This window comes from Centruroides sculpturatus, unplaced genomic scaffold (assembly GCF_000671375.1).
Source record: "Centruroides sculpturatus isolate CEXI.00-Female unplaced genomic scaffold, Cexi_2.0 scaffold822, whole genome shotgun sequence".
Classification (NCBI taxonomy): domain Eukaryota; kingdom Metazoa; phylum Arthropoda; class Arachnida; order Scorpiones; family Buthidae; genus Centruroides; species Centruroides sculpturatus.
Window position 1 is genome coordinate 37,527 of NW_019385103.1, and position 27,333 is coordinate 64,859.

At 33.0% G+C, this 27,333-nt stretch overlaps 2 protein-coding genes across 2 annotated transcripts; one reads left to right on the top strand and one right to left on the bottom strand.

Annotated features, from left to right (window-relative positions):
* The first annotated feature begins 387 nt into the window (after positions 1-387).
* LOC111634720 (dnaJ homolog subfamily C member 17-like) lies at positions 388-26,148 on the top strand. The gene is made up of 10 exons (XM_023379559.1): positions 388-497; positions 4,685-4,754; positions 9,322-9,380; positions 9,499-9,586; positions 9,753-9,829; positions 12,623-12,710; positions 16,304-16,338; positions 16,424-16,501; positions 25,678-25,752; positions 25,816-26,148. Exons 1-10 carry the CDS (start codon positions 429-431, stop codon positions 26,056-26,058), a joined length of 882 nt encoding a protein of 293 aa, XP_023235327.1. The 5' UTR covers positions 388-428; the 3' UTR covers positions 26,059-26,148.
* LOC111634721 (GTP cyclohydrolase 1 feedback regulatory protein-like) lies at positions 25,898-26,821 on the bottom strand. The gene is made up of 4 exons (XM_023379561.1): positions 26,696-26,821; positions 26,347-26,441; positions 26,146-26,280; positions 25,898-26,037 (listed from the first exon to the last, which is right to left on the bottom strand). The coding sequence occupies exons 1-4, from the start codon at positions 26,729-26,731 to the stop codon at positions 26,031-26,033; spliced, it is 273 nt and encodes a 90-aa protein (XP_023235329.1). The 5' UTR covers positions 26,732-26,821; the 3' UTR covers positions 25,898-26,030.
* Positions 26,822-27,333: the final 512 nt, after the last annotated feature.

Here is a 27,333-nt window from a genome sequence, read left to right on the forward strand (position 1 = left end):
TCCATTCGGCCACTTTCGGGCAGAGAATAATCGAATCTCTTAACAAGATTAATGAGCATAGCGTTAGAATACCAAATACTGTATTTGTTGCAAATGCAGTTTTCCTTATTTCTGACGGGTTTAATCAGTTCATAATGGGTTCAGAAAGCATGACATAATCGGGACATATCCCTTTAAAATGTTTTTTTGTTCTTTTTCCGGATTTGATTACGAGTCCGCGGAACGAAAAAACAAAAAAAAATAATTATCACGAATCAAATAATCTCAGCAAATATTTTTTAAATATTAATTTTATTTGTAGTATGAGAAGAATTTAATTTTTAAAAAATCTGTTAAATTGACTGAAAAATTCGTATTTGTTCCGTCCGAATAAATTGACTCGAAAATCTCGAGGCGCCATCTGGTGCTGATATTTAAAAAGATTTAAAATGGCGGATATAACAAATTTAGATTTGTATAACTTATTAGGAATTGATTTGACAGCCACAGAAAAAGAGGCAGGTCTTTTATAAAATCTTTTCTAGAACAAAGTTAAATGTGTATTGGTCAGTTTTATGAAATTTCACAGAATCAAATAGACCCCACAATTGCCATAAATAATTGGGCAATATTTTTAAAAATAATTATAAATTTGGCCTCAGAAGTATATTCAAAAAACGTTTATAGAACGTCACGCTGTTGCTGAGTGACGAAAAATTCGTCAGTTTCACGTGATATTGACGAGATTTTAAACACGTGCATATCCACGTGCAGAAATCCTTTTAAATTATTTACTAGAAATTAAACTAATTTATGCGGATTTTAGTGTGGCTTTATCACGTGATGTTGTGTTTATCTGATTTTTGTGTGTTGATTCAATGGCTCAATTTAAGCTCTGAATGAGACGGTTGGGACTATATCAGAGCTGTAGAGCAGTGTTTTTGAACTTGAGGGTCGCGACCCTTAGGGGGTCGCAAAGCCTTATACGGGGGGTCGCGGGTTAAAGAAAAAGACAAGTGTTTGTAGGTCCTACACTACAATAAAAAAAATACAGTTTCAGTGAGAAGGCTGTACCTGTTTATTTTACAGTACAATTGGTTTTTCGATCGATATTTAGGTCTCAACAGAAAGAAAATTAAATATAAAGTTTTTAAAATCACTGATATAGTTTTAATATGGCCCTGGGGGTGTCACCAGAAGTTTTTAACTTGTAAAGGGGTCGCATATTCAAGAAGGTTGAAAAACACTGCTGTAGAGCATACCCGTAGGAGCAGAAAAATCAAAGGAACCATATCTCTATGAGCAACCCTTTGTGAATTACAGCCCTCCAAAATTGGTTGCATGAGATTGCGAGTCGAGTTGCTCTACTAAGATTATCATGTTTAACTATTTAGCCCATGCGACTATGCCTGCTTCAAGTAACCCACTTGACTGTTCGTGGAGTACTTGATGTTATATAGTTTTAGGGGATGTAGTGACTAGCCCCCAACCATGCACTGAGGTTAGATAAGTATGCTAATACATATTAAAACCTGACCTTTGGAGGCAAATATCTTGTGAAGGGTGGCATGTACAGGTATGGTCTTTTATAAAATCTTTGACTTTTTTGCTCGTATAGGAGGTTACAATTCTAGGGGGATGTGAAACCCCTCGTTCGNATATATAATTATAATAAAGTTACAATAAATTAAGTTAATATATAATTATATATACAGTACCTAATTTATATATAATTAATATATAATTATATGTACAGTACTTAATTTATATATAATACTGTACTGACGATAGCAAACTCAATTTAGCTGCTCTGTAGCGTGGCACAGGGCGGAGGAAAGTAGTTCGGCTGCTCATCCACTATTGGTCAAGATTCTATCAATCTTGTCGCGAAACGAGTCGGCGACGATGTTTTAGGAGCTCCTTTATACGAATGTTGTACAATTTTTTCGCTACGTTATAGGAATGCACGTTATAGGGGGGTCAACTGTAGTTTTTAAAATCACTGATATAGTTTTAATATGACCCTGGGGGTGTCACCAGAAATTTTTAACTTGTAAAGGGGTTGCATATTCAAGAAGGTTGAAAAACACTGCTGTAGAGCATACCCATAGGAGCAGAAAAGTCAAAGGAACCATACGTCTATGAGCAACCCTTTGTGAATTACAGCCCTCCAAAATTGGTTGCATGAGATTGTGAGTCGAGTTGCTCTACTAAGATTATCATGTTTAACCATTTAGCCCATGCGACTATGCCTGCTTCAAGTAACCCACTTGACTGTTCATGGAGTACTTGATGTTATATAGTTTTAGAGGATGTAGTGACTAGCCTCCAACCATGCACTGAGGTTAGATAAGTATGCTAATACATATTAAAAACTGACCTTTGGAGGCAAATATCTTGTGAAGGGTGGCATGTACAGGTATGGTCTTTTATAAAATCTTTGACTTTGACTTTTCCTTTGACTTTTTTGCTCGTTTAGGAGGTTACAATTTTAGGGGGATGTGAAACCCCTCGTTCGGAGTTTGAATCTTACCCAATAAATACACCTAACAAAGAGCCTTAATTAAATTCCAGTGAGATTTAATTTGAAATAAAACTTTTGCACTAATGTTTTTGATCTACAAATGACGATCATCAAGTCTGTATGTTTGATGATATTGAATATCATTGGATATATGAACCTGAAGATCTGCATTTGTAGATCGAAAGCATTAGTCCAAAAGTTTTATTTCAAGTTAAATCTCACTGGAATTCAATTTAACCTCTTTTTTAGATGTGTTTATTAGTAATTCTGGGTATATGTGAGTAAATAACTTCATGTTGATAATGTACATTATTTCATATTATTAATATGTTATATAACATTATGTAATGTTATATAATTGCACTTACATTAGAATTTGAGTTATGGCAATGATTGAGACAGATGCTACTTTTCTTTTTCACAAATGATTCGCTCAATAAAAAAGAAAACAAAACAAAACAAAAGTATAGAGTTTGAATTTACAATTNATTCAAAAAACGTTTATAGAACGTCACGCTGTTGCTGAGTGACGAAAAATTCGTCAGTTTCACGTGATATTGACGAGATTTTAAACACATGCATATCCACGTGCAGAAATCCTTTTAAGTTATTTACTAGAAATTAAACTAATTTATGCGAATTTTCGTGTGGCTTTATCACGTGATGTTGTGTTTATCTGATTTTTGTGTGTTGATTCAATGGCTCAATTTAAGCTCTGAATGAGACGGTTGGGACTATATCAGAGCTGTAGAGCAGTGTTTTTGAACTTGAGGGTCGCGACCCTTAGGGGGTCGCAAAGCCTTATACGGGGGGTCGCGGGTTAAAGAAAAAGACAAGTGTTTGTAGGTCCTACACTACAATAAAAAAAATACAGTTTCAGTGAGAAGGCTGTACCTGTTTATTTTACAGTACAATTGGTTTTTCGATCGATATTTAGGTCTCAACAGAAAGAAAATTAAATATAAAGTTTTTAAAATCACTGATATAGTTTTAATATGGCCCTGGGGGTGTCACCAGAAGTTTTTAACTTGTAAAGGGGTCGCATATTCAAGAAGGTTGAAAAACACTGCTGTAGAGCATACCCGTAGGAGCAGAAAAATCAAAGGAACCATATCTCTATGAGCAACCCTTTGTGAATTACAGCCCTCCAAAATTGGTTGCATGAGATTGCGAGTCGAGTTGCTCTACTAAGATTATCATGTTTAACTATTTAGCCCATGCGACTATGCCTGCTTCAAGTAACCCACTTGACTGTTCGTGGAGTACTTGATGTTATATAGTTTTAGGGGATGTAGTGACTAGCCCCCAACCATGCACTGAGGTTAGATAAGTATGCTAATACATATTAAAACCTGACCTTTGGAGGCAAATATCTTGTGAAGGGTGGCATGTACAGGTATGGTCTTTTATAAAATCTTTGACTTTTTTGCTCGTATAGGAGGTTACAATTCTAGGGGGATGTGAAACCCCTCGTTCGGAGTTTGAATCTTACCCAATAAATACACCTAACAAAGAGCCTTAATTAAATTCCAGTGAAATTTAATTTGAAATAAAACTTTTGGACTAATGCTTTTGATCTACAAACGACGATCATCAAGTCTGTATGTTTGATGATCGTCATAATTCTTTCTGAGCATTTTTATTACTCTCTCGTAAAGAAGGAAACACTAATTTTAAGATATTATTCAAGTTCTTTGCATTTTTAGAAATTATTCACCATTGTGGGAAGTAACTTATGTAAATTTTAAGGGAGTGTTAGTGTCACTTAGTAGAGGTAGTCTTATGTCCATGTATATGTCTGGCAATGGTAGCAATATTTGTGACAATAAAAGCAAATTGCACTTACATTAGAATTTGAGTTATGGCAATGATTGAGCCAGATGCTACTTTTCTTTTTCACAAATGATTTGCTCAATAAAAAAGAAAACAAAACAAAAAATGAAAGTATAGAGTTTGAATTTACAATTTATTGGAAAGTGTCAAAGACATGTTTATATTTTTATCTATTATAAATAGAATATTTTCTCATAAACTTTGAAAATTTCTCCAAATTGGTCCATATGAAATTTGAGTTACTCAACTTTGATAGTAATAAATATGACAGATTCTTTTTTTTATAAATTACAGAATTTATGGCTATTTATTTTATTTGGTAAGTTTCTAACATTAATATCTTTTCAGATTAAAAGTGCATATAGGAAGAAAGCTCTTTCTTGCCATCCAGATAAAAATCCTGACAATCCAAAAGCTGGTAAGTGATTTAATTAAATTAATATTTAGAATATTAATTTAATTTAGAATAATTTAGAATATTCTGGAAGAAAAGAATCAGCCCTGAGTGGGACTCAAACCTGCAAACTCTAGTGACAAATTGTTTAGTAATTAATTAAATATAATTGCGGAAAAGTAGGCCGATGTAATCTGGTGGCTGTTTGGCTTTACAAATTTATCAGGTTTCATGATGTTTGTTCTGGTAACTTGATATATTTATTACTAGCAGGTAAGCCCTGCATTGTCCAGGCAAAAAATAAGTATAAACACTGAGATTATTTCGTACTTCTAACCCTTCTATTATATATTCAGTCACTGTATCACTTTGACTACTCACACTTCACTGTTTGTTTTTATTCACTCACTGCACTACTTTGGAATTTTCATGACGTTCGAACCCACGACGGATCTTGCTTTATATACCTCCACCAATGGGTAGTCCCACCCATACAAAAAAGGCTTTGAATAGTCCACAATGTTCCAGAACATTCCACAAGATTCGAAAGTGTTCTGGAATGTTCCACAATGATCTGGGATGTTCCAGGATGTTCCCGAACATTCTGCAATGTTGTGGAATGTTCTGGAATACTCTCAAATGTTCTGGACTGTTCTAGAAATTTCTAGAGAGCGAAACTTCCAGCCCTTATATCTTCAACAGCACATCCTTCAGGTAAAAATGGGAACCTCCTTCATGGATGGGGGATAGAGGGCTACCACACCATATAACTCCCTTGATCGTACCGGGACTTGTTTTTGAGTTTTAGCGGCACACACATTGTACACTTACCTTTATAATATATATTGATGATTATAATTTATCAATAAGCATTTTATACATTATCTTTATTACAATGAACACTTTCCAGTATGCATCAAACAGTTCATTGGCTAAGCACACCATATAACTCCCTTGATCGTACCGGGACTTGTTTTTGAGTTTTAGCGGCATGCACATTATAATATAATATAACCTTTATAATATATATTGATGATTATAATTTATCAATAAGCATTTTATACATTATCTTTATTACAATGAACACTTTCCAGTATGCATCAAACAGTTCACTGGCTAAGCACAATGTATGAAAATGAATATTCACTAAAGGATTTGTTGATGCAGTGACTGATGCATATCACACTTGTTGAGCCATGGATATGGTGAGCTCTGATGAAGGAATATGACCATCTCCATGGTTATATTATTAACACCAGTTTTACCACTCAACTGTATTAACCCAAAATTATTTTGATAAAATAAATCTGCAAATGTCAATATATAGATTTGTATGTTTCTGCCATCTTGCAGATTGTCAAACATTTCAGTGAAGCTTGTTAATTGTTCATCTGTTGGGGTTGAGACTGATGCATATTGGACTGTACCTATTGTTCTCTTCCCTAATAATAAATCCAATTCAATGAATCGGTAACATCTAGATTTGAACTTATAATATTGACTATACTGAGAATAAAATTTATAATACTGAGAATAAAACTTATAATCTGACAAACTAAGAACAATTCTTAATAAAATATGTCAACAGGTTTGTTGTCTTAAGTGTGCCAACATGTTTTATCAGGATTTTTACAATTTATTTATTCATGGATAATAGGCATGTTAAGATGTTATTCATAAGACCGATGCACATATGGCATGTAAAGAAAAATGGCAAGTTTGCAGTAGTAATTATTATATATTGATATTACAGAACTAGTTAGTATTTTGGTGAAAGTAGCTGCCTGTCCGTCTTTTGGAGCATTATCACTACTTCTGACAGTCACTAGTAATGTCAATCTGTAGTACATGATCTGATATTTTGATATAATACATTTTAATGTGGTGAAAAATTTGAAAGCAAATATAGAAAACTTAGAGTTTGTAAACACCTATTAATTCCTTAAATTATTTCCTTTTCTTATTAAAATAATTTAAATGTACAGCATTTAAATGAACATGGCAATTATTATCATCCATTTTGAATATCTTCATCACACTCATAATAAAAGAAAATGCGATTTACCATATGTTTGGCTTTTTTCTTTCTGTACCACATGTACCTTCTTTTTATTTGCAAGATTGTGGATTCAGTTTTCACTTTGGGATAATGTTTGTATTTGAATTTTTTTTGTAAATATTTTAAATTAAAAAACAGATGGATTTAAACCACTTTCATTTGCAATGGCTCAAATATAGAATGTTACAAGATATTAGAGCAAAATTACACAAAAGTCTTAAAGATTTCTGGGTCTGCAGAATTATTCTCAGTGGAATATAATCTGAAAATAAAGAAACTGGCTTAGTGGGGTGTTGAATATTATATGAACTGTCAACATTTTTGTTTTTATTGCTTTGGCTTTATTTACCAAATTGTAACTTCAAGTTATATTGATGCAAAAATTGTTATTAATAGTATAAGCAGTCATTGCAAAATCAGTTTTTGCACAAAATATTGCATTTGTTAATATATTTTTTGATACCTCAAAAATAAATAAAAAAAACCAGAAAATTCCACATTTTAGCATGTTGGTGAGGTGTGAACCTGCGACTAACTACACTGTAGCAAAATCCCAGTTTGTGTTAGGCATAGAACAAAAGTGCATGTAATTCTTGTGTGCTATAAATTAGAGAGATTAACTTATATACTTTGAATAAAAATTTGAATGTTCTTACTGATAAAAACATAAAATTTACCAATGTTCTTTGAATCTGTTTAAAAAAGTTGTTCAAAAAATTATCCATTGAGAGTTTGGCTGAACCCACAGAGATGGCCAGGTTATTGGGTAGAGTCTAAAGGATCCAAGACAGACCCTGAAAAAATTTCTTTGCTTTTTAACCAATCGGATTCAATCTTGCAGCATAGGCTGATACCATAGCTGCCTTGACCATATGGCCATTCCAATAAATCAGTTGAACTAAATAAGTGATCAGTCACTATTCACAGTGTATATGCTTATTTAAATTCTGGTTCGTACATATGACATTTGGTCAAGTAGTCTAATTTTGACAAGCCAAGTAGATAAAGCCACAGAATTCTACTAGTTGGACATGTCTACACCTCCCCAATGGGCTGGCACATGGAGTTTTCCATGTGCCAGACCATTGGTGATATGTGAACTGGGTTTTCTTCAAACACCCAAATAGGGGCCAATTTCCTATAGAAAGTCTTCCCAAGAGGAACTCTCCTTGGCAAATCATCCAAGTGTTGCATTACTTTATCCCATCAATCCTATATCCTATTACTTTCCAGCTCTGTTATATATAACAGAGGAAAAGTATGGCAATTAATTTTTATATTTTTGGGCTTGGGATCTTGAAACATGAAGAAATGAAAAAAATATGAGGTTTTTTTTTTTTCCTGTAGGTATTGATGTTAGGGTGTGGAGGCATGATTTTGTTCACCCTCTTTCAAGCTTAATAACTTCTGTGCTTTTTGTTGAAAATTTCTGAAATTTTGCAGGAAGGTTTGATTATTAGGGTGATTGATACTATTAAATTTTTGATTGTTAAAGGTCGACAGGTTGGGGAGATAAAGGGAAGTTGTGTGTTGTATCTCGAGTAATGAGTATTATCATTTACAATTTTTTATAAAACCAGTGCTACTGTGACCAGTATGTTGGCACTGTGACAGCTACATCATCAATGCCAAAATCTGGGCTGATATCATTGGTGATTTAGGCACACAGCAACCTTCCAACTAATTATCATGAACGAGCCCGGGATGGAGGAGGGAGTTGAGAAACAGTGCACTGGAAATAATGTACTCCACTACGCATCTAACCATAAAACAACAAATATTTATTTTCAAGAGACTAAAAATTACAAAGAAAAATAGACATAGAGGGAGAGCCTAAACCTTTATAGCACCTATTGGAGAGAGAGTGTTTACAGCTGTGTACACAGATCGATAAATACCTGGATTTTGATGTTGGATGTCTGGAAAAGCGGAAGGTTTGGGTACGATGAGTATTAAATAGTCTGCAATAGTTAGTTTGGACTGGCCAAAGTCTAATAAAAATGGCAGGATATCAAGATCGGTGGTGGAGCCCAGCAGAATGAGCACACACTTCAAAATGGGCAGGCAAACTTCCTCTTGACTATCCTTCCCCTTTATTTTTATTTGGGGTTATGTAGGTATTATATTTGGTAAGGTCATGCATGGAGTTGGTGGTTAGTCCAATCTCTGATTTTCTTGTGAGACTTCTTTCAATGAGTAGTTTTTATCAGAATGAGTCACTCACAAAGGAAGGCTTTTCATTGGGAAAATCTTACGAATTTCCTCCATTGAATTTATTAATTTCGGCTTAAATATAATTTTATTTTTTTCTTCAACAAAAATTAAATAATTAGGATAATCAAAATTTCAAAACTATTAGCCCGGATTCTCACACAACCTTCAAAATTAAACTTTTTGCTGGATTTTTTTCAATGGGGAAATGTAAAAATAATTATGCTAATATTTAATAGTATAAGTTATTTATTTTCTAGTTTTGTTGTTAATATATTAATTTAATAAATTATTTTAAAATGTATTTGTTTTTTTTTTTAGCCGAACTTTTTCAGCAACTTTCCAAGGCTCTAGAAATACTTACAGATGGTTCTGCGAGGGTAAGTTTTCATTTAAGTTATTATATTATATAATATAAATCTTAGAGATTTTATTATTAATTATTTTGTATTAAACAAAAATAAAATCACAGTACATAATGATTTTTAACATGTCAAGGCTGCATATGATAATGTTATAAGAGCCAAGAAGGCTGCAGAAGAAAGAAACAAACAACTTGATAGTAAAAGAAAGAAATTTAAAGACGGTGAGTTGTGAAATGCAGTGATATTTAAATTAAGTTTAAAAATTATAACAAGGATCAAGTAAAGATTCTTATTTATGTTTGTCTAAAATTTTATTTACTTATTCTTGACATTGAATGCTTGTTTGAAATGAGAAGTAACAATTTAATGTATTATTCTTCTTTCCAGATCTTGAAGAGAGAGAGAAAGCAGCACTAAATTCCAAGTTAAATGACATTTCTGCTGCAGAAAAACTTCGAGCAGAGGTAAAGTTAACCTCTACCGATTGCCTATATTCTCATATGTTTGTATTTAACTCATATATAGCAGAAACATGGTACTAGTGCAATATTTTTGTGTAAACCATTGTGTATGTATGTATGTGTGTGTGTGTGTATGCAGCCTTATCATTAACATCTTACATATATGTGACAATGTGCAAAGGGCTCCCTATTCTTCAGCATTACTTGACCAAAGGGTCAACATTGCATCAGTAATGACTATGATGACAAATTGTCGGGACTAACACCACTGTGTCTTTCAGATAGACACAGAAACCGTTATTTTCATTTTTTGTGAGTGTTTGTGTGTGTAGGTGCTTGGGCCCGGGATGGAGATGGTCTGAGACAACTGAAAGAAGTGCACGCTACTACAAATTTAACAATTAACAATACCCGTTTATTTACACATACTTTTTACAAATGTATATAGAAAATTGGTTAAGATGCTCAGTTGTTGCTAATTATGTCAATATAAAACATGTAGGGGAAAACGTAACCCATAATGTTAAGATTGCTGGTCTCTGACCATGAGAGAGTGAGTTTACAATCATTTGTGTGCTGGTAAATACCTTAGTAGAAGTTGGTTCATTTTCAGAATCACAGAATTGGCAGATCGATGTACTCCTGGACCACCTTGTGGACCAGGAGTACATCGATCTGCCAATGAAAGAAGCTTTGATGAATTGAAAAGGATGGAAGTCCCTTGATGTCTTGAGAAGGGCAGAGATGGGTGACAGCTACTTAAGCGGTATCCAAAAGGGATCGGGTGAGAACACCAGTCTAAAGAGGACAAACTATCAATGACAGAAAACTCTCTGTCGCATCATTGGACCCATCCTTTTGTTCTAAGGGTCCTCCCCTCACTGCTCTTGCCATTTTGTGATACTATTTAATTCTGTGGTCCAATGGCAATTTTTCCGTTGGTTCCTGATGACACATTCAATGTGTCACCTTAAACAAGGAAGCAACTTTGTGGGAAAAGTTATAATCATATTCTTTGATATTTTTTCTTTCAAAAATATTTTTTTCGTCAAGTCTGGGCTCACACATATATATGTAGGGTGTTAACGATAAGGCTGTAACCATGCATATGCAAATAGCAAGTAAGAAGTTTGTAGCAAATTCACTCTTACAAAGGAAAACTGGCATGAGCAAGAAAGAGAATTAATGTCATTTGCAGAATGGAAGATCTTGCTCTCAGAGATTTGATTTTCATTACAGTTTGAAGTTTTTTCTTTATACTATGTTTGTGCATTAGTTCCTTACCTTGATTTTTGTGTTTGGTGATTTCAAATGTAGGTTCTTTGGCATATTTGGGTGAGAAGAAACACAATCAGTTTTCTTAGAAATTAATTAATTTGGTTACAGGTTATTCCAAAGTGTGGCATAAGCAATTAAAAAATTATTGAAATAGAGTTAGTAAATGATGTTGTGAATTCACTTTTTTCTACACACTCAAACAAAAAGGAAAAATTTACTCTACTACATAACAATAGTAGTGAGAGCGAGAAATGTTATTATCTGATGTCATTGTGTTTTCTCACTTGCTAACAGCTTGGGCTACAAAATTTGCTTGCCCACATTTTTATGGCTTTAGCCAAAGGTTGGCCAATCTTTGGGAGGTATAGAACATCAAAAATTAAGTGTAATTATGAAAAACTTGCTACATAAATTTTTTAATATCTCAGAAACAATAGGAGATATTTAGTTGAAAGTTTCTATAGTTTTCTCTACAGGAAGTCTGCATAAAGATTTTTATGCATAACTTTAACCATGGGTGGAGATGTGGCACATTTCTGTACAAAATATGTCTTTTAATCTACATCAAATTTAGCATACTTGTATTTTATTCTTTTTGTTATGTTATATGTAATTTTGAGGATTTCATACAATATAAATAATTTATATAAAATAATGTACATAAATATATATCCTCATGCTCATAATCCAAAAAGGATGAGCAGCAGGCAGAAGAAGACTACAATTTGAAAATCATCTATTCAACAACTTCCTCCACACATTCCTGTTCATACACATTTCTTGCCTCTTTTATCACATTTCCTCACATTCTTTTTATGACTCAACACCTTACACTCTTTCAGATACTCATCCAACTGTTCCAATCAAGACTTTCTCAGCCTTCCCCTACCACATTTCCCATGTCTACTTTCTTCAACAGATCTTCTTTCATTCTCTCAACATGGCCAAACCATTGTACAGCCAATTTATTCAGTTTTTGAACCATATTCCTTTACTTCATACACACTTCTCTCAAATACCTCACCTCACATGCAGTAATGTGACTCGTGTGACTCTTCTGCCATCTCCAAGATTTACTATCATGCATGAGCACAGGCACCATAATAACAGTCCATACACAGCCATTCATGCCTCTTTGGATATGCTTTTACCAGTTTATAAGTTTACAAAATGCACATATTTTATCATAAGCACATACAAATCAAATTTGTGGTTATGGAAATTTAATCATATTAAGCATTTGGGAATAATTATTAATATTTTCTGTTTGGATGTTAACACTCATGTAAAGTAGAGAGGAACTAATATGACCACAAAAAATTATTTTTTACTGTTGAAACATCATCTTACATTAAATTTGTATCAACCTTTGCACGTTAGATCATAATGTAAATGAAATGCATTAATTCTGCTATTTAATTTATATTATTTAAATCAGATTAAATTTGTGAAATAAATTAATTATAATTTATTAAATTACATTTGGAGCTAATTTAGAGAACTTTTTATGAATTAAAGATTGAACGACTTCGAAAAGAAGGATCCAAACAATTGGAAGAAGAAAGAGAAAAGTTAAGGAAAGAAATAGAAAAAGAGTGCAATTTAAGTAAATATATATTTTTTAATTCATTAAAATCCCATTTTTTAATAGTTTTCAATATCTAAAAGTCAGATTATTTTTGGGCCAAATAGAAATAATTTAATTAATTATATTACAAATTTTGGATTAAAGATCAGAAATTTGGTTGCTGTCTGGCCTTAAGATTAATAATTCTAAATTAATTTAGATTTAATTAAGTAATTTTGAAGGTTCCCTACAAAAATATTGACCTAAAAAGAGGTTTGAACCTTATGCTGTACACTTCCTGCACTTCTTCGTGTAATTTTACAAGTTAATTGCCAGCACCTTGGGAATTCTAATTTATTTTACCATCTTTCACCATTAATTCCTAGTTATTTAAATGCTGGCTTAATTACTTGTCTATAAGTCAAATTTAATAAATTAAATTAACTTAAATTCTTGTTTGAAAATATCTTGACTTTTAGATACATGTTTAGTTTATTACTTTTATATTTAATCAAATATATATATATATATATATAAATTTTAAACTCATTTTATATACAGCAAAACCTGAGTTTAAAGAACAACATTTTCCAGTCCTGGTATAGTAATCAGACTATTTTACCTTGATTAAGTAGACACTGCCTTTCACAAACAATGAAGAGTTTTCTACTCTCCTAAATCTGTTTTAAGCAGACAGTACAATGGATTGTATGTTTCCACAAGAATCATTTAAAAAATACCATTCTTATATTCAATACCATCATTTTTTAGGATTTTTTTGAGTCTTTAGATAGTGTCCTTGTTTTCAGGAACTGCAGTTCAGAATTCAGACCAGATGTAGATTTTTCTAATTATGATAGATACACTTTATTGTGTTACTTAGGAGACTTGTTGGAAATAGTCATTATTTCAGATTTTTCATTTGGAAAGGAGGATTTTGATCCATTCTAATGCAGTTCCGATCATTTACAGGGTTATATTGATAGTAAAATACCATTACACTTATGAGAGAATGGCCAGTATTTCCTCTATTGGTCATTATATCTTGAGGAGATGGTAAATTGAGTTTCTATGAGTCTATTATATTAAACTTTGTATGAGATGTCATCTAATTGCTAAGTAATGTTAATTTATTATTGCACAAAAGTAACCTGTAGTTTTGCATTGATACTTGTCTAAGTGGATAGTTTCTTCTCCCAAGTATGTTTACTAAACTCACATTTTACTTTATATATGAAGTAGCATTCAAAATTTCAGGACTGGGTCTATAAGGTCAGAAATTGTTAGAGTTAGAATGCTGAAATATCTTCTCCTTTAAAATAAGCCCTCTCATACCAACACACTTTGCTAGCAGGTGTAGAGATCATGGAAACACTTCTGGAACCCTTTCTTTGCAATGTCCTTCAGTTCAACCAGCATTGCATTCTTTGCTTTTTCTGCACTTGAAAACCTACAATCCTGAAATTGATGTGACAGCTCAAGAAGCAGGTGGTACTATAACGACAACCTTTAAAATGTTTTCATCAGTATGAGCTGTCATCAATTGATCACTACGTTTGTTATCTTCAACCTCTTCTATGCCCTACTCAAATTGTTGACAACTGAAGATTTTTGATCGTGATGGTGTGGCAATAACACCATCATGATCAGAAATCTTCATCTTGGTATATCTGATTCATCAAGTTGTAGGTTTCTGTCGGACTTTTGAACAAACACAAAACTTAATATTAACATGCCAATCTATAAACATTATATTTCACTAATTGCTGAGCAATCTAAACAGGTCACATAATCGCTGCAGCATATATGAGTATTATGAACAAGGTTTGTGTCTTAACGTAAACCAAGAATCATTGTGATTACCTATTGACTCATTAAGTGCTGCTGATTCCTATATTAACTCATTATTATTATTTAAATAAATTAGGTGCTGCAGTAATGCTTCTTACAACAGATTATATAACTTTCTGCTATGAAAATTCTCTAAATAAATGATAAAGAAACATTAAAGCAACAATCTGTGCCTGCAAAGAATTATTTTTGCAAAGTTTGTAATGGAAGATGATTTTTCAGAGTAATAAAAAGAGTTGTCTTAAATGAAAAATTATCGAACGAAAGACTTTGAGATATTTGGGTGCTTATAAGCAAAACAGATTGAGTTATTTTGTAATTTCTGTTCGTACAACTATGAAAATAATCAAACTTTAACATTATAAAGTAAAGGTAACTAAATAAAAGCCTATGAACTTTTATTTAGTTACTTATCTATTTAGTTTAAAATATTATCTCTCAGTCTGTAAAAATATATACACACAATTGCTTCTTGCAATGTGTAGAATGGCGGTTACAAGCTGGAAGACTGGTGTGTTGTCATATACTACTATATGTGTATCCCCTTCTAATTTTATTACCTGACATTTATTTACACTCCTCAACACCATTTTAATCACATTAAAAATTACATGTTAGTTAAATTTAATATCTGTAATATTACCTTTGTATTAATTATGTATGTAATGCCATAAGTTGCTTTTCTGTAGTCATTAAATTTGTACTTTTTTGAATTTCTTGTCACAACTGTTTCAGTCCATCTCTCCTGCTCATTTACTTTATCCTATGTTCTTTGTATCTGAACTGTCCCTTGAGACATTTCTCCCATCTTGGCACCAGTTTTGATATGATTTGTTCATAAAAATCTATTTTCAGTGTATATAGTCAACTGTGCATGACCAATTTCATTTCATTTTCTGACTGAAAATGTTGTTTGTCTGGGAATATTTTCGTGGGACCAAATGGATGAAAGTTTGAAAGGTGGTCCCCCCAACTGTAAGATACTGGAGCACTTCTCAGCCAAATTTGTGCAATTTTAGTATGAATGGCAACTACAACATGGAGATGAGCATTCTTGCAAAACAGTCTGACATTTGCAGCATCTCTGTTTGGACATTTGTCATGAAAGGAACAATGCAACTTTATTGATGCATTAGTATGAGAATGTCAATTCATGGTAGTCCTAGTTAGTTGAAATGTTCCTTCAAAGTGATGAATACTTGCAATCTCCCATCTCTGTTGAAGGAAGAAAGTTGTCTAAGGGCCCAAAATGAATGTGGTCATTAATCATGGTGTGTATAGTACCTGAAGAAAGATGTGTCTGTGCTGCAACTTTACTAATTATTATCCATAGATTATCAAAGATTGGGTGCTTTATGAATTGAATGTTCAGAGGAATAACTGATGTTGACGGCTAACCCGTGACCAGGATCATGGTGGTTTAACATCATGGGTTCATCATTCAGATGTTTTACTATAGCTTAGTATCATGTATCCATACTGTTCTTGAAACTGTTTACAGATCTCTGCCAGTTTAATACCTTTGACAAGGAATTTTATCCACAATGCATTGATTATGCTGGTTGCCATTTTGAATATCTTGCACCAGACAGTAATGAGACATGTGCCATCTACTGCTAAAATAATACATATAACACATGCTGCTTCAGTGAATTGATGCATTTACATTGCATTTTTTGCAAGCAATTTGACTCAAATTTCCTTGTATAATGAACTAATTCATTCATTTACGTTACACAAAACAAAGACATTAATTTTTAATCATAAAATTTTTGTTTCAGGGAAGAGTAACGAGGCTGAACTTCCACGAATAAAGGTAATGTTTCAATTTAAAAATTTCTTAGAAAATGTTAATTAAAAAACCTTTAGTAATCATTTTAACAAAAAAGTTTCTTCTTTAGGTAAAATGGAAGAGTAAGAAGTCTGACGAGAATAATGGAGGGTATAACTATGAGAACATGGTTGAAATTTTCGGAAAGGTGATTATTAATTGTTCTTACATTTATCTTCAACATTGTAATTTTGATAATAAGAATATTTGGTTATTAAGTAATGTCTCTTCAATCCGAAAAATCTTTCGGTAGACTACCTCACAGCCAATTCAGGTTATAAAACTCCTTTTATTGCTTTTTTACAGATGCATTTCGAGCCAGGTTAACTTTCTAGCTCCTCTTCAGTGCTTGGTCAGAGTCTCCATAGGTTACAATGGCTTAATTTCACACTTATATGGTACTATTATTAATTAATTAATTAAGTAAGTAACTTCTCTTCAATCTGAAAAAGCCATTAAGCCATTGTAACCTATGGAGACTCTTAAGCACTGAAGAGGAGCTAGAAAGTTAACCTAGCTCAAAATGCATCTGTAAAAAAGCAATAAAAGGAGTTTTATAACCTGAATTGGCTGTGAGGTAGTCTACTGGAAGTTTTTTTCAGATTGAAGAGACATTACTTAAGAAACATATAAACAGCTACCATTATAAAATTCAGAAAACAATATTTGGTTGTTGGTAAGTGAATAGAATTTATTACCCATTGCTATAATGGTAAGATTTGATTTTTATTTTTTTGTTTTTACTTCTTCCACCCTGTGGGCAGTAAGAGGGACTTTTTATCAAGTTGTTGTTTTAAAGGTTTGAGACCAGGGACAGTTGTGAATGTATCTGGAACAGATTACCTCCAAAAAATTCCCAAGGGTTTATCCTGACCTTTCCAGATTTGATCCAGATCCTTCTAGCAGTTGGCCAATGTCTTAACTGCTTGGTCATCTGACCATGAACCAAATGTTGCACTTATTTGAAAAAATGAATTGTTCTTCATTCTTCAGAAAGGTGTGCACCCAGTTTCTTTACAGTTTTCCTAGCATTAAGGTTTGATGTCTGTAAAATTACAAAAGAAATGGGTACACACCCTTTTTGAGAATGAAAAACAAGGGTACAAACATTTTGGCCTCTTAACTCTTTTAAGACATTTGAATACAGTATTAAGTTTTTGTTATTTTAAAATATTTACAATTGGTTAATGATAAAGGAATTCATAAATAATCATTACAAAATATTTTCCTCAAGTGTGATGTTTCTCTTCTAAAATAAATAACAACACAATTTATGAGATAAAAAAATAATTTTAATGGTAAAACTGAAGATTTTACATCATTACTGTTGTTATTTGTGTGCAAAAAGGTATGAAATTTCATATCCTGTTATATATGGAAAAAATTTAACTCGTTTTCAATCTGTCCCAATCAACTTCCCCAAATGATTCTGAAATTCTGCAAAATACTTTCTTAACCACTAGCATAGTAGCAAACATTAAGACATCTAATTACAGTCGACCCCCCCCTATAACAAGGGTTCATATAATGCGGATTTGTATATCGCGGCAAAAAATTGTGACCATATTTGTATAAAGACGCTAAAAGAGACTCGTAAAATGCAGTAAAACATCATTGCCGACTCGTGTTGCGACACGATTGGTCGAATCTGGACCAATAGTGGACAAGCAGCCAAACTACTTACAGGCTATGGAGAGTTTAGGCGGGTAAGTTGAGTTTACTATCGTCTGTACAGTATATAAATTAGGTACTGTAAGTCTAATACAGTACTGTAATTTTATACATTTCTTATTCAACGGCCATAAAAAATTATTTCTATTAATGATGTCTCCAAAGTTTAACAAATTTTTCACAGAAAAATAACTTATTAGAAAACACGCCTGCCATTTGGTGCACTGCTCCGCGATGAAAACAAGCTTAAGCAATGGCGTCGTCGAACAGTGCACACTCAGTAAGTAATCCTACAATTTTTTGTTTATAGCATAGTTTATATGGATTATTCCCAAAAAATTATATGTGTTTTGGAAATATTGAGTCTAATTAGTCTAGAATCAATTAATTTTATGGAAGAAAACCTTTCAAACAGCCATAGTCCATAAACTACAAACTTGCCGGACTGTGATTGGCTCATGTATTTAAGGATTCCTACAATGTGAAATTCTTATAAAGTGGAACGTATCTACCGAATTATAGGGGGGGTTGACTGTACCTTACTAATAAACCCTTAATGAGGTTGTTAAGCAATAAGTTTGTAAGTAGTAACACAATAAATAAGTTTACTTAAATATCCATGAGGAATTTTTTATAAACTGTGTTGAATCATCATATTTACACAGGGTTCCACATACTCTGACAATTACATAATGAGATTGAGGTTACAGAACAAAAGTGAAACTAAAGGTTCGAGTATAACCTGTATTTTATTCAAAATTTGTGCTTCCTACTCCAATACAGCAAGTAGCATGATCTTGCAAAGATTGGAATGACCTCTGCATGTCATCTTGTGACATGGCCTGAAGACTCGATGTAATATGTCTTTGGATGTCTTCAACATCTGCAAAGAGTCAACCTTTCAATGGCAAATTCAGTTTGGGAAGTTTATTCTCTGCAGCAATTGAATTTGAGAAATTTTTATTTCTTCAAGTTGTTTGAAAGATGTCTTTTGTTTACTGAACATAATGCAAACTGGGAAAAGACCTTCTTGCTCAAGTCTTTCATTAAGATTTGACAAATTGTTTCTTTGCTAACACTAAACTCATCTGCCATCATTATCACAGTCACACATTGATCTTGTACTTATTCTATAAATTTTGCAATGAGTTCCTCATTACAAACAAAAATTGTATGCCTGGTCCTGGCTTCATCTTCAGTCATTTCCATACTACTTTTGAACTCCACTTATCATCTGATATCTGTGCACAAGATAAACAATTATCTCTATATTCAGTAGAATCTTGTTTTAATTGATTGCTCGGGCCACTGAAAATCATCTATTGTTTCAAGAATCTGTTATTTTGAGAACGGATTTCTCACATACCCAGCAAAATATCCGTTATTTAACTTTCTACATGTAAAAAATATCTGTGCTTGAAATTATTCAGTCTCTTGAGGTCTCTATTCTTTATTCTATAGAAATATGATGTTACAAGATTGTATATTATGCTGTACATATGTACGTTAAAGCTGACAGAAACTGTATATACTCTAAGCACAAAAAAGAGATAAATTATGCATGCTCATTAGCACTTCACTTGACTTTACAATTTGTTAGAAAACTCATCCGTCTTGGTTTGTTTTGATACTGCTTTTCTGCCTATTGAATACATCAACCAGCAATGTTATGTACTGTACACTTGTTCGTTAATGCTGATACTTGTTAGACAGATCTTCACAACTTGGAAAGACTTGATGGCTTCGCTAAATTTCGGCACTACACTTGGACACCAGTCCAAGTGTAGTGCCGAAATTTAGTGAAGCCATTGAGTCTAGGTGACTCCTTTTCAATTGTATCAGCCTCTGACTCCCTTTGTACAATTCTTTAATTATCCATATCCCAGATTTAGGCTAACAGGTTCATCATCAAACTCTATAAATTCCCAGAAACACCCAAATATTAACTAAACTTTGAAAAACATGAAGTTTACAATAGACGGGCTAGAAAAAAATTCATTATTCAGAATTACAGATCCACTAAAAGGAGGTAAAATTACATTGATCTAGCTGGACCTGGGGAAAAAATACGTTGTTCCGTGATCCATTAAAATGAAATTCTACTGTACTTATCTCATCAATTCCATAATTTCAGCTGCACTTTTCCTGAGCTTAAAATGGAACTTAATATTTGGTCTCTGCTCCATTCCACTAATAACATTCTTTCATTTCCTATAAAATATGGCATCATATTCTTGTTACGATGCATGGGATGTTGCAGTGTTGTCAGATTACAGATGAAGGTTGACATTATGGATGACATACGTTACTTCATAGATGACACTTTTACCTTAGTCAAAATAAAATCTGTCTCATTATATAATTGATGGACTGTGTATGTCTGGAACCATGGGAATTAGGCTGATCATTGTTCATACTTTTACAGGTAAAGTATGGTGCCGAGTGAGGAGGAATAAACTTAAGTTATGTTGATGGTGGGGCACTCATAATTGGCAAGAAGTTGCTGAAGTGCTTAATAAGCTGCATTTAACTTCTACTAATCACACACACAGCAGCCTTATTAACTGAGATTGCTTTTTTTAAGGGGAGTGCTATCATTTGCATTTCTTTTTAGTTTCAGTTTTATTAGTTTATTTATTATTAATTATTCTGTAGGGCAAAACTATGAAGAATTATATAATTTATGGCATCCTCTTCTATTGCTAGGCAACTCTCTACCATTAATTCTTCATGGACATTATTTATGCAAAAAAAAATGCCTTATTTGAATAATTTCACTCTTTCTTTTGCTCTAAATTCCATTTAATCTACCATCGAAACATGATCAAGCATGCACTTACCCTAAATTTTCATTTGGAACTCTTACTCTCAATATTTGCAGTTACACACTGCAAATGCTATAAATGCTGCATTGTAGTTTTGTTCATGCATTAATGCATTGCATGACATTGTTGTCACATAATGGCTAGTCATTATAATGCCTAGGAAGTTTTCAGTTCCACTGTAATCTTACAGGACCTCTGTTATCGTGTGGCACATACCCATATTAAATTAATTAACATGGGTTTTCTGAAAAATGAGAGGATTTCATGAAGTTATTTGAAACATTTATCATTATGCTCCATAAGTTCTTGTATTACATTGTTCTGAGTATCTACTGATTGTAATCATTATCTTAGATTTTGTACAGCATTAATATTAATACATTTCTGTGTGTATGCATTAACAATGCAACACACTAAGGAAAATTCTATATGTTTGAATGAGAAGTCTGGCAACTGGCATAATAAAAACAAATGAAATAATTGCTGGGGTTGATTGGAGCCTAGGTAAAAAGCAAATGGAGTATAGTCCCACCTTTCTTTGGAGGCCATTTTTTGATGACTAGCCAATACCGTCCTATAATTGTGCATTCTTGTCAAGAAATGAGGTACAGGGAAGCAGTGAAGATAACATTTTGAAAGAAAATGATTAAAAATGTGGTTAATAAAAGGGCACCATTTAGCAATCAATGCTAAATCCAAACAAAGGAGGAGAGTGCAGGAGTTATACAAAAAATTTGGGAAATGCTATAAATGCTACAATATGTGTATATTTATAAAGAAAAAATAAATAGCAGCATTTAACAGTTTTTGAAAATATTGTAAATAATAATTTTACCTGTTATTGACATTAAGTCTGATCCCAATTGAGATGATACGCGAACCCTTCTCTCTCTCTAAATGCTAAAGTTCTGTACCCAAAGTTTTAATAGTATGAATGCCCCTTATACACACATTATTGTGCCAAATATTGTTTCTTAATCTTTACCCCATCCTGAGGTATTATACAAAATGAATGCCAACATGCATAAACATGCACATATCCAGGGAGTTTTTTGATTGGTCTTTTACTTTCTTTGGGTTCAGAGGTCTCAAAACATTGAGATTTGCAAAAAACACCCAGTGTCAAATTTAACACAATTACAATACTTTGTCATGTTACAGTATAACAGCCAGAAAGATGAAAGCAGTGATTGTACTACTATTATTTTAATGAATAAACAATTTAATTTGTGGGTAATTTATAACTCTTCTTCTATTTATAAATTTATAAATCTTCTATTTATTTAAAAAAATTATTTAAGTTTTCACTTTAGTTTTAATCTAATATTTAAAGTGTTGTAAGGTGTTATCTCCTGTCTCGTGACTAATGTAATCCAAATTCTTTATCTTATCTTCATTTACAAATTTTAGCTATGAGTAATTGTTGAAGTAAATTCAGTATTTCAAATATTATACATATTATTACTTTTTTGTTGTAAAACTTCTTTGTATTGTTCAATTTATAATAAATGTCTGACTATTACTTGATATACTCTCTTGTAACATCAACAATTCAATGAGCTCGGATTGTTTTTGATGCTTCTGTAAAAAGCAAAAGCCTGGCAATAGAACTTAGTAGCAAGATATGGTTTGACACATCTGGAACAGACCTGGGTGATCAAAAAATCTCTGGGATTTTTTAATCAACCAGGTCTGCAGAGAGGTAGGCCAACACCTTAACAACTTTGGTTAGCAAAATAAACATTTAATGATATTTACAACTAGTACACTCATTTTACAGAGGAGATTGTATCACTTTATAGTAGACTTATACTGGGTGCGTAGTAAAGTCCTTATATATCTAAAAAATACAGACTGCTATTAGCTGTGAATGTGACCTTTAGTAAAGTGACTATGTACTACAAGATATGACAAAATTTGGAAGTCATCTCAAAAATATTAAGTTCCATTTTAAGCTCAGGAAAAGTGCAGCTTGAAACTATGGAATCGATGAGATAAGTACAGTAGAATTTCATTTTAATGGGTCACGGAACAATGGATTTTTTTCCCAGGTCCATCTTATCTCGAAAATGATGCATGATACTGAAAAAACTTTATTTCAAAGTTGTAGAGTGCAACTGATTTAGTATGAAAGGACACCCTGATTATGCAAATAATGTCAATAGAAATATTGAAATGTGAATGAACACATACATTAAAATGTGTATTTTTTGTGTATTTATTTATAACCTGTGTATTTCTCATGTCATTATATTGCATTCATTACTCTCTGTTGTATGTTATACATTCTCTCATATCAGTGTATAAGAACTGTACCATGCTCTCTGTGTATGTGCAGTGAGCAGCTAGCCTGCTTGCACCTTTTGATAGCTTATTACCCAATTCTTACGTGATAAAAGTTATCAGAAGCAGAGAAATAGGCCATTAAAGTTAATATAAAATTAGTGTACTGAACTAACTTCTCAGCGTGTTCTAGTGAGAAGCAAGCATCATTTAATCTTCTTTTTGTTTGAGCCAAAAGTGATGTTTTTGTCCTTTAAAGTTCACCTACAAGTTGAGTCTTGCTCTGAAAATGATCCCACAAATGCACTACTTGGATGGCCCTAATCTTGATTACTCGAGTAATTCCCAGTCATTCTGAAGCTAAGAGAAAGTCGACTGATTGAACCCAAGAGTTCTTTCTTTTGCTGGCTGAGCTTGATGCCAGCAAAAGAAACAGCTCTTGTGGTATTATTCTTAGTGACAAAGTGCTATCTGTTAAGGTTTCTATCTACTGGAACTTTCTGATAGGTAAATAATGTAAGGAAATCAATTTAGGGTGGAGCTTATTTTCACAATTTGTAAATGTGAACCTCCTACCCTCTATTTTCATTCCAATATATACATATAGAAAACATTTGTGCCAAAAATCTACTCCATTGGTGAATATTTACTGGTAGCTCAATGTCACTGAAGTTTTATAGGTTCCAAATAGTAAGGATGAACATATGGCAATCACAAACTTCAGCCACAATGTATTCATTTTAGTACAACAATTTGTAAAACTGCAGTTGGTCATCTCAATAAATAAACCATTAAATTAATCACACATTAGTTACATGACATTCCCACAAAATTAATTTCTGTCATGACTCGTATCTTTATTTTGCTGACATCATCAAGTCTTGCTGCAAATGTTTTTCCCTGTTTCTAATTGAGGCTGACTCAGTGACTCATACTGCTTACATCAGCACCTATTGGCTATTTGGCTTGTATGGACAAGTTCAAGCATGTTGCTGAAGGACTGCTGATATCATCAGATGCATAGACTATATAATCCAGAAATTGCTCAAGCAAATCATGTAATACATTTTTGTTCATTTCGGCAAAGTTATTAAATAATAAATATGGCGGCGGCAGCAACTAGATCTAAAACTGAAGTGTACCTCATTGGTTCAACAGTAACTGAATTAACTGGCAACAAGTTGCCGTCCTTATGTCAGGCTCTTGGTTTGTTTTTACATCACCATCTTCAACTGAAACAAACTATCAGACAGTCATCAGCTGTTACAGTCAAAAAGCTGGCAATATTTTATGAAATGGCAAGGATCCTAATGATGGATCCAAGAAACTGCATAACTAAACTAGAACAAACATTTGAAGAATGGCGTTTACTAAAGTAAAAACAAGGGTCGAATCAGCACAAAGACAGGAAAAGATGCTTAATGGAAAATGTAGAATGGAAGACTTGAAGAGAAGTGGTGAAGAAATATCAATAGTAGAACTAATAACCTCAAAGCAACAGCACAGATACTGAAGAAGATGCAAGCTGTAAGGGAGACAGAGTACTGTATTTTGACGAGTATAAGTCACTGTAAAGTATAAGACACATCCCTATTTTGAGACAAAAAATTTAGAAAAAAACTTTTTTAATGGGATTGTCTAAAGGTGCCTTTTATTCGTTTTTTTATTCAAGAATATGACGGATGGATGAATTGATACCTTTATTAAACTGAAATAATATCATTTCTTAATGTAAATTCAGAGGTCATGTGATGACAGTCAACAGAACATGGCGGTGATGACTCGTGTGTCACTACTCTGATAATCTAGGTACTCTAGCCATTCGGTTGAGGGACCATCTGCTTAACGGACCACTGCACAGGTTGGTCCCTAGAGTGGACCACTACTGTAGATAATTTCACTGTAAAAATGGTTACATGTCGAGTATAAGAGGCACCATGATTTTGAGCCCTAAAAAGTATAATAGTAAAAAAAGTGCGACTTATACTCATCAAAATACGGTAACTAGTGACGGAGCAGTTGGAGGCAGATTATCCAGACAGCAAGAAAGAGAGACTCTCTGCCTCTACCAAAATAAACTGATAAAGTTACATTGAATGTAATACTGAAATTTTTGTGAATTGTGATGTTTAAAAATTTTTTTCTTGCATTTTGGTTTGTAATCCATCAAGTTTTTGAATATTGTACAGTCTACATGACTGCTTAATTTGTCTGCAATTGTCCAAAAATGTGTAACAGGTCTTGTATGTTTTCATTTGTCACAAATCGCTCTTTTTATAAACTTTGTGGTCATTGAGCTACCTCTAAATATTAATATATCAAGTTCAAATTTCTTCTGTAGTAATTTGAGACCTGTTGGAATAGTTGTGGAGGTAAGGCCACAAAAAAGTAAGTGATTTATTTTTTCCCTACCTTAAGCACCACCGTAATGAGGATACAAGTGCAAACAATACACACTAGCAAATTATTATTTGCAGAATTATTCATAAATCATATGCTTAAGAATGTACAAGCTAATATATTAATTTCAAAACTTTATTTTCAGTACGGTGATGTCACCTGTGTTATGTCGAGTAAGAAAGGAAGTGCTCTGTTAGAATTCTCTAATGCACAGGAAGCGGTAAGCATGCCAAATACTTATAATGATAATGTGTTTTATAATTAATGGTTATGATTTTGATAGCTGAATGCATTTGAGAACGAGAAAGGTCTGGAAGAGAATCCCGTAACTTTGACTTGGATCCAGGGAAAGCCGAAGGAGGCAGACGGGACTCCAACAGAGATGGAGACAAAGACGTCGGACGACGGACAATCTGGAAACGGCGTACTCTCTGACAGAGACTACGAGAGTCTAGTGTTGATGAAACTACGTCGGGCGGAAGAAAGGAAGAGACTCATTCAAGAACTGATGGAAGAAAATGACTGATTAAACTATTTTATGTATATATATATTTATCAAAAAAGTTGATACAAAAATATGCAAAATAAAATTCAAGACAACTATTTTTATCACCCGTTGCGCTCATCTGGTTTGAACAGCGTCCAGATGCAAGTCTGGCCTATTCCGGCCATGGCCACCACCCGGTAGCCCCTCTCAGCCAGCTTGTCAAGCACTTTGCGTGGAGGATCTTCCGTCCGATACTCCGGACTGAAAAGAGAGAGTCGTAAAGGAGTAGTGGCTTTTAAATGCAAGTTAAGACAAATTCAAACATACAAATCGTTTCCCAATTGGATCATCTTCCTTGCGCCAAGATGCTCCATTAATTCCGGGTCGGAATCTTTATCGCCCACAATTGTTGGTCCAATTTCCTAAATTTGGAATGATAAAAAATGTCATTAATTATTGTTAATTCAAAAAAGGGTCTCCGTGTTATAATGATTGATAAAAATGCATTTGATCAATTATTTGATCAAAGAATGATCGATCAATTGATTGATCAAGTGGAATTTGGTACCACGTGATAATTGCTAGAGTGAGAATGGAGTATATAATGGATGATCATGCTGATTTAACATCAATTAATTTAACTAATTAATTTTTATAACAATATTAAGTTACTTACGAGCCGAATTTGAGTGGAAATTAAAACGTACGGCATATTTTTCTTCACTTCAAATCAATTGCAGATGATAATCCACCCAACTTTCATATTTACTTATAGCCGTCGGGTGGCGCTTCTCGGTTTCTATTCGTAGATTTTTTTTTTTTTTAATTTCGGAATTATTTTTAGCTGACACGAATTTCCTAAATATGCTTAATTTAATTTCGTTTTAAAGGAAATCAATATGTCAGCATATTAATCTTGCAAATATAAACACATTTTTATGCTTACACAAATTTATTCGTTATTTTTGAGATGTATTTAGAAATTATTTGTTTATTAGGCGCGGCGATTAAACGCTTCTCTTAAACCCGAGAACCAAAACCTCGTAGAAATCTGAGGAGGTTAGAATCTTGATTCGTGGAATTCGAACCCGTGACCTGACAAATAAAGCAACTTCTAATTAAAGCTTATTATCGGGAAATTACATTTTAATATCTGGTTTATCGTTTCTAAAACGGGAGCTGTTTAGTTAAGGGTGCGATAACGCTAAACTGGCTAATTTTAGAATTTGTCTATCGATGCTATTTTCTGCTTCGAACGATATCTAATGTCAACCGGAAGAAGAAAAATAAATAAAATAGGAAGATTCATGTATT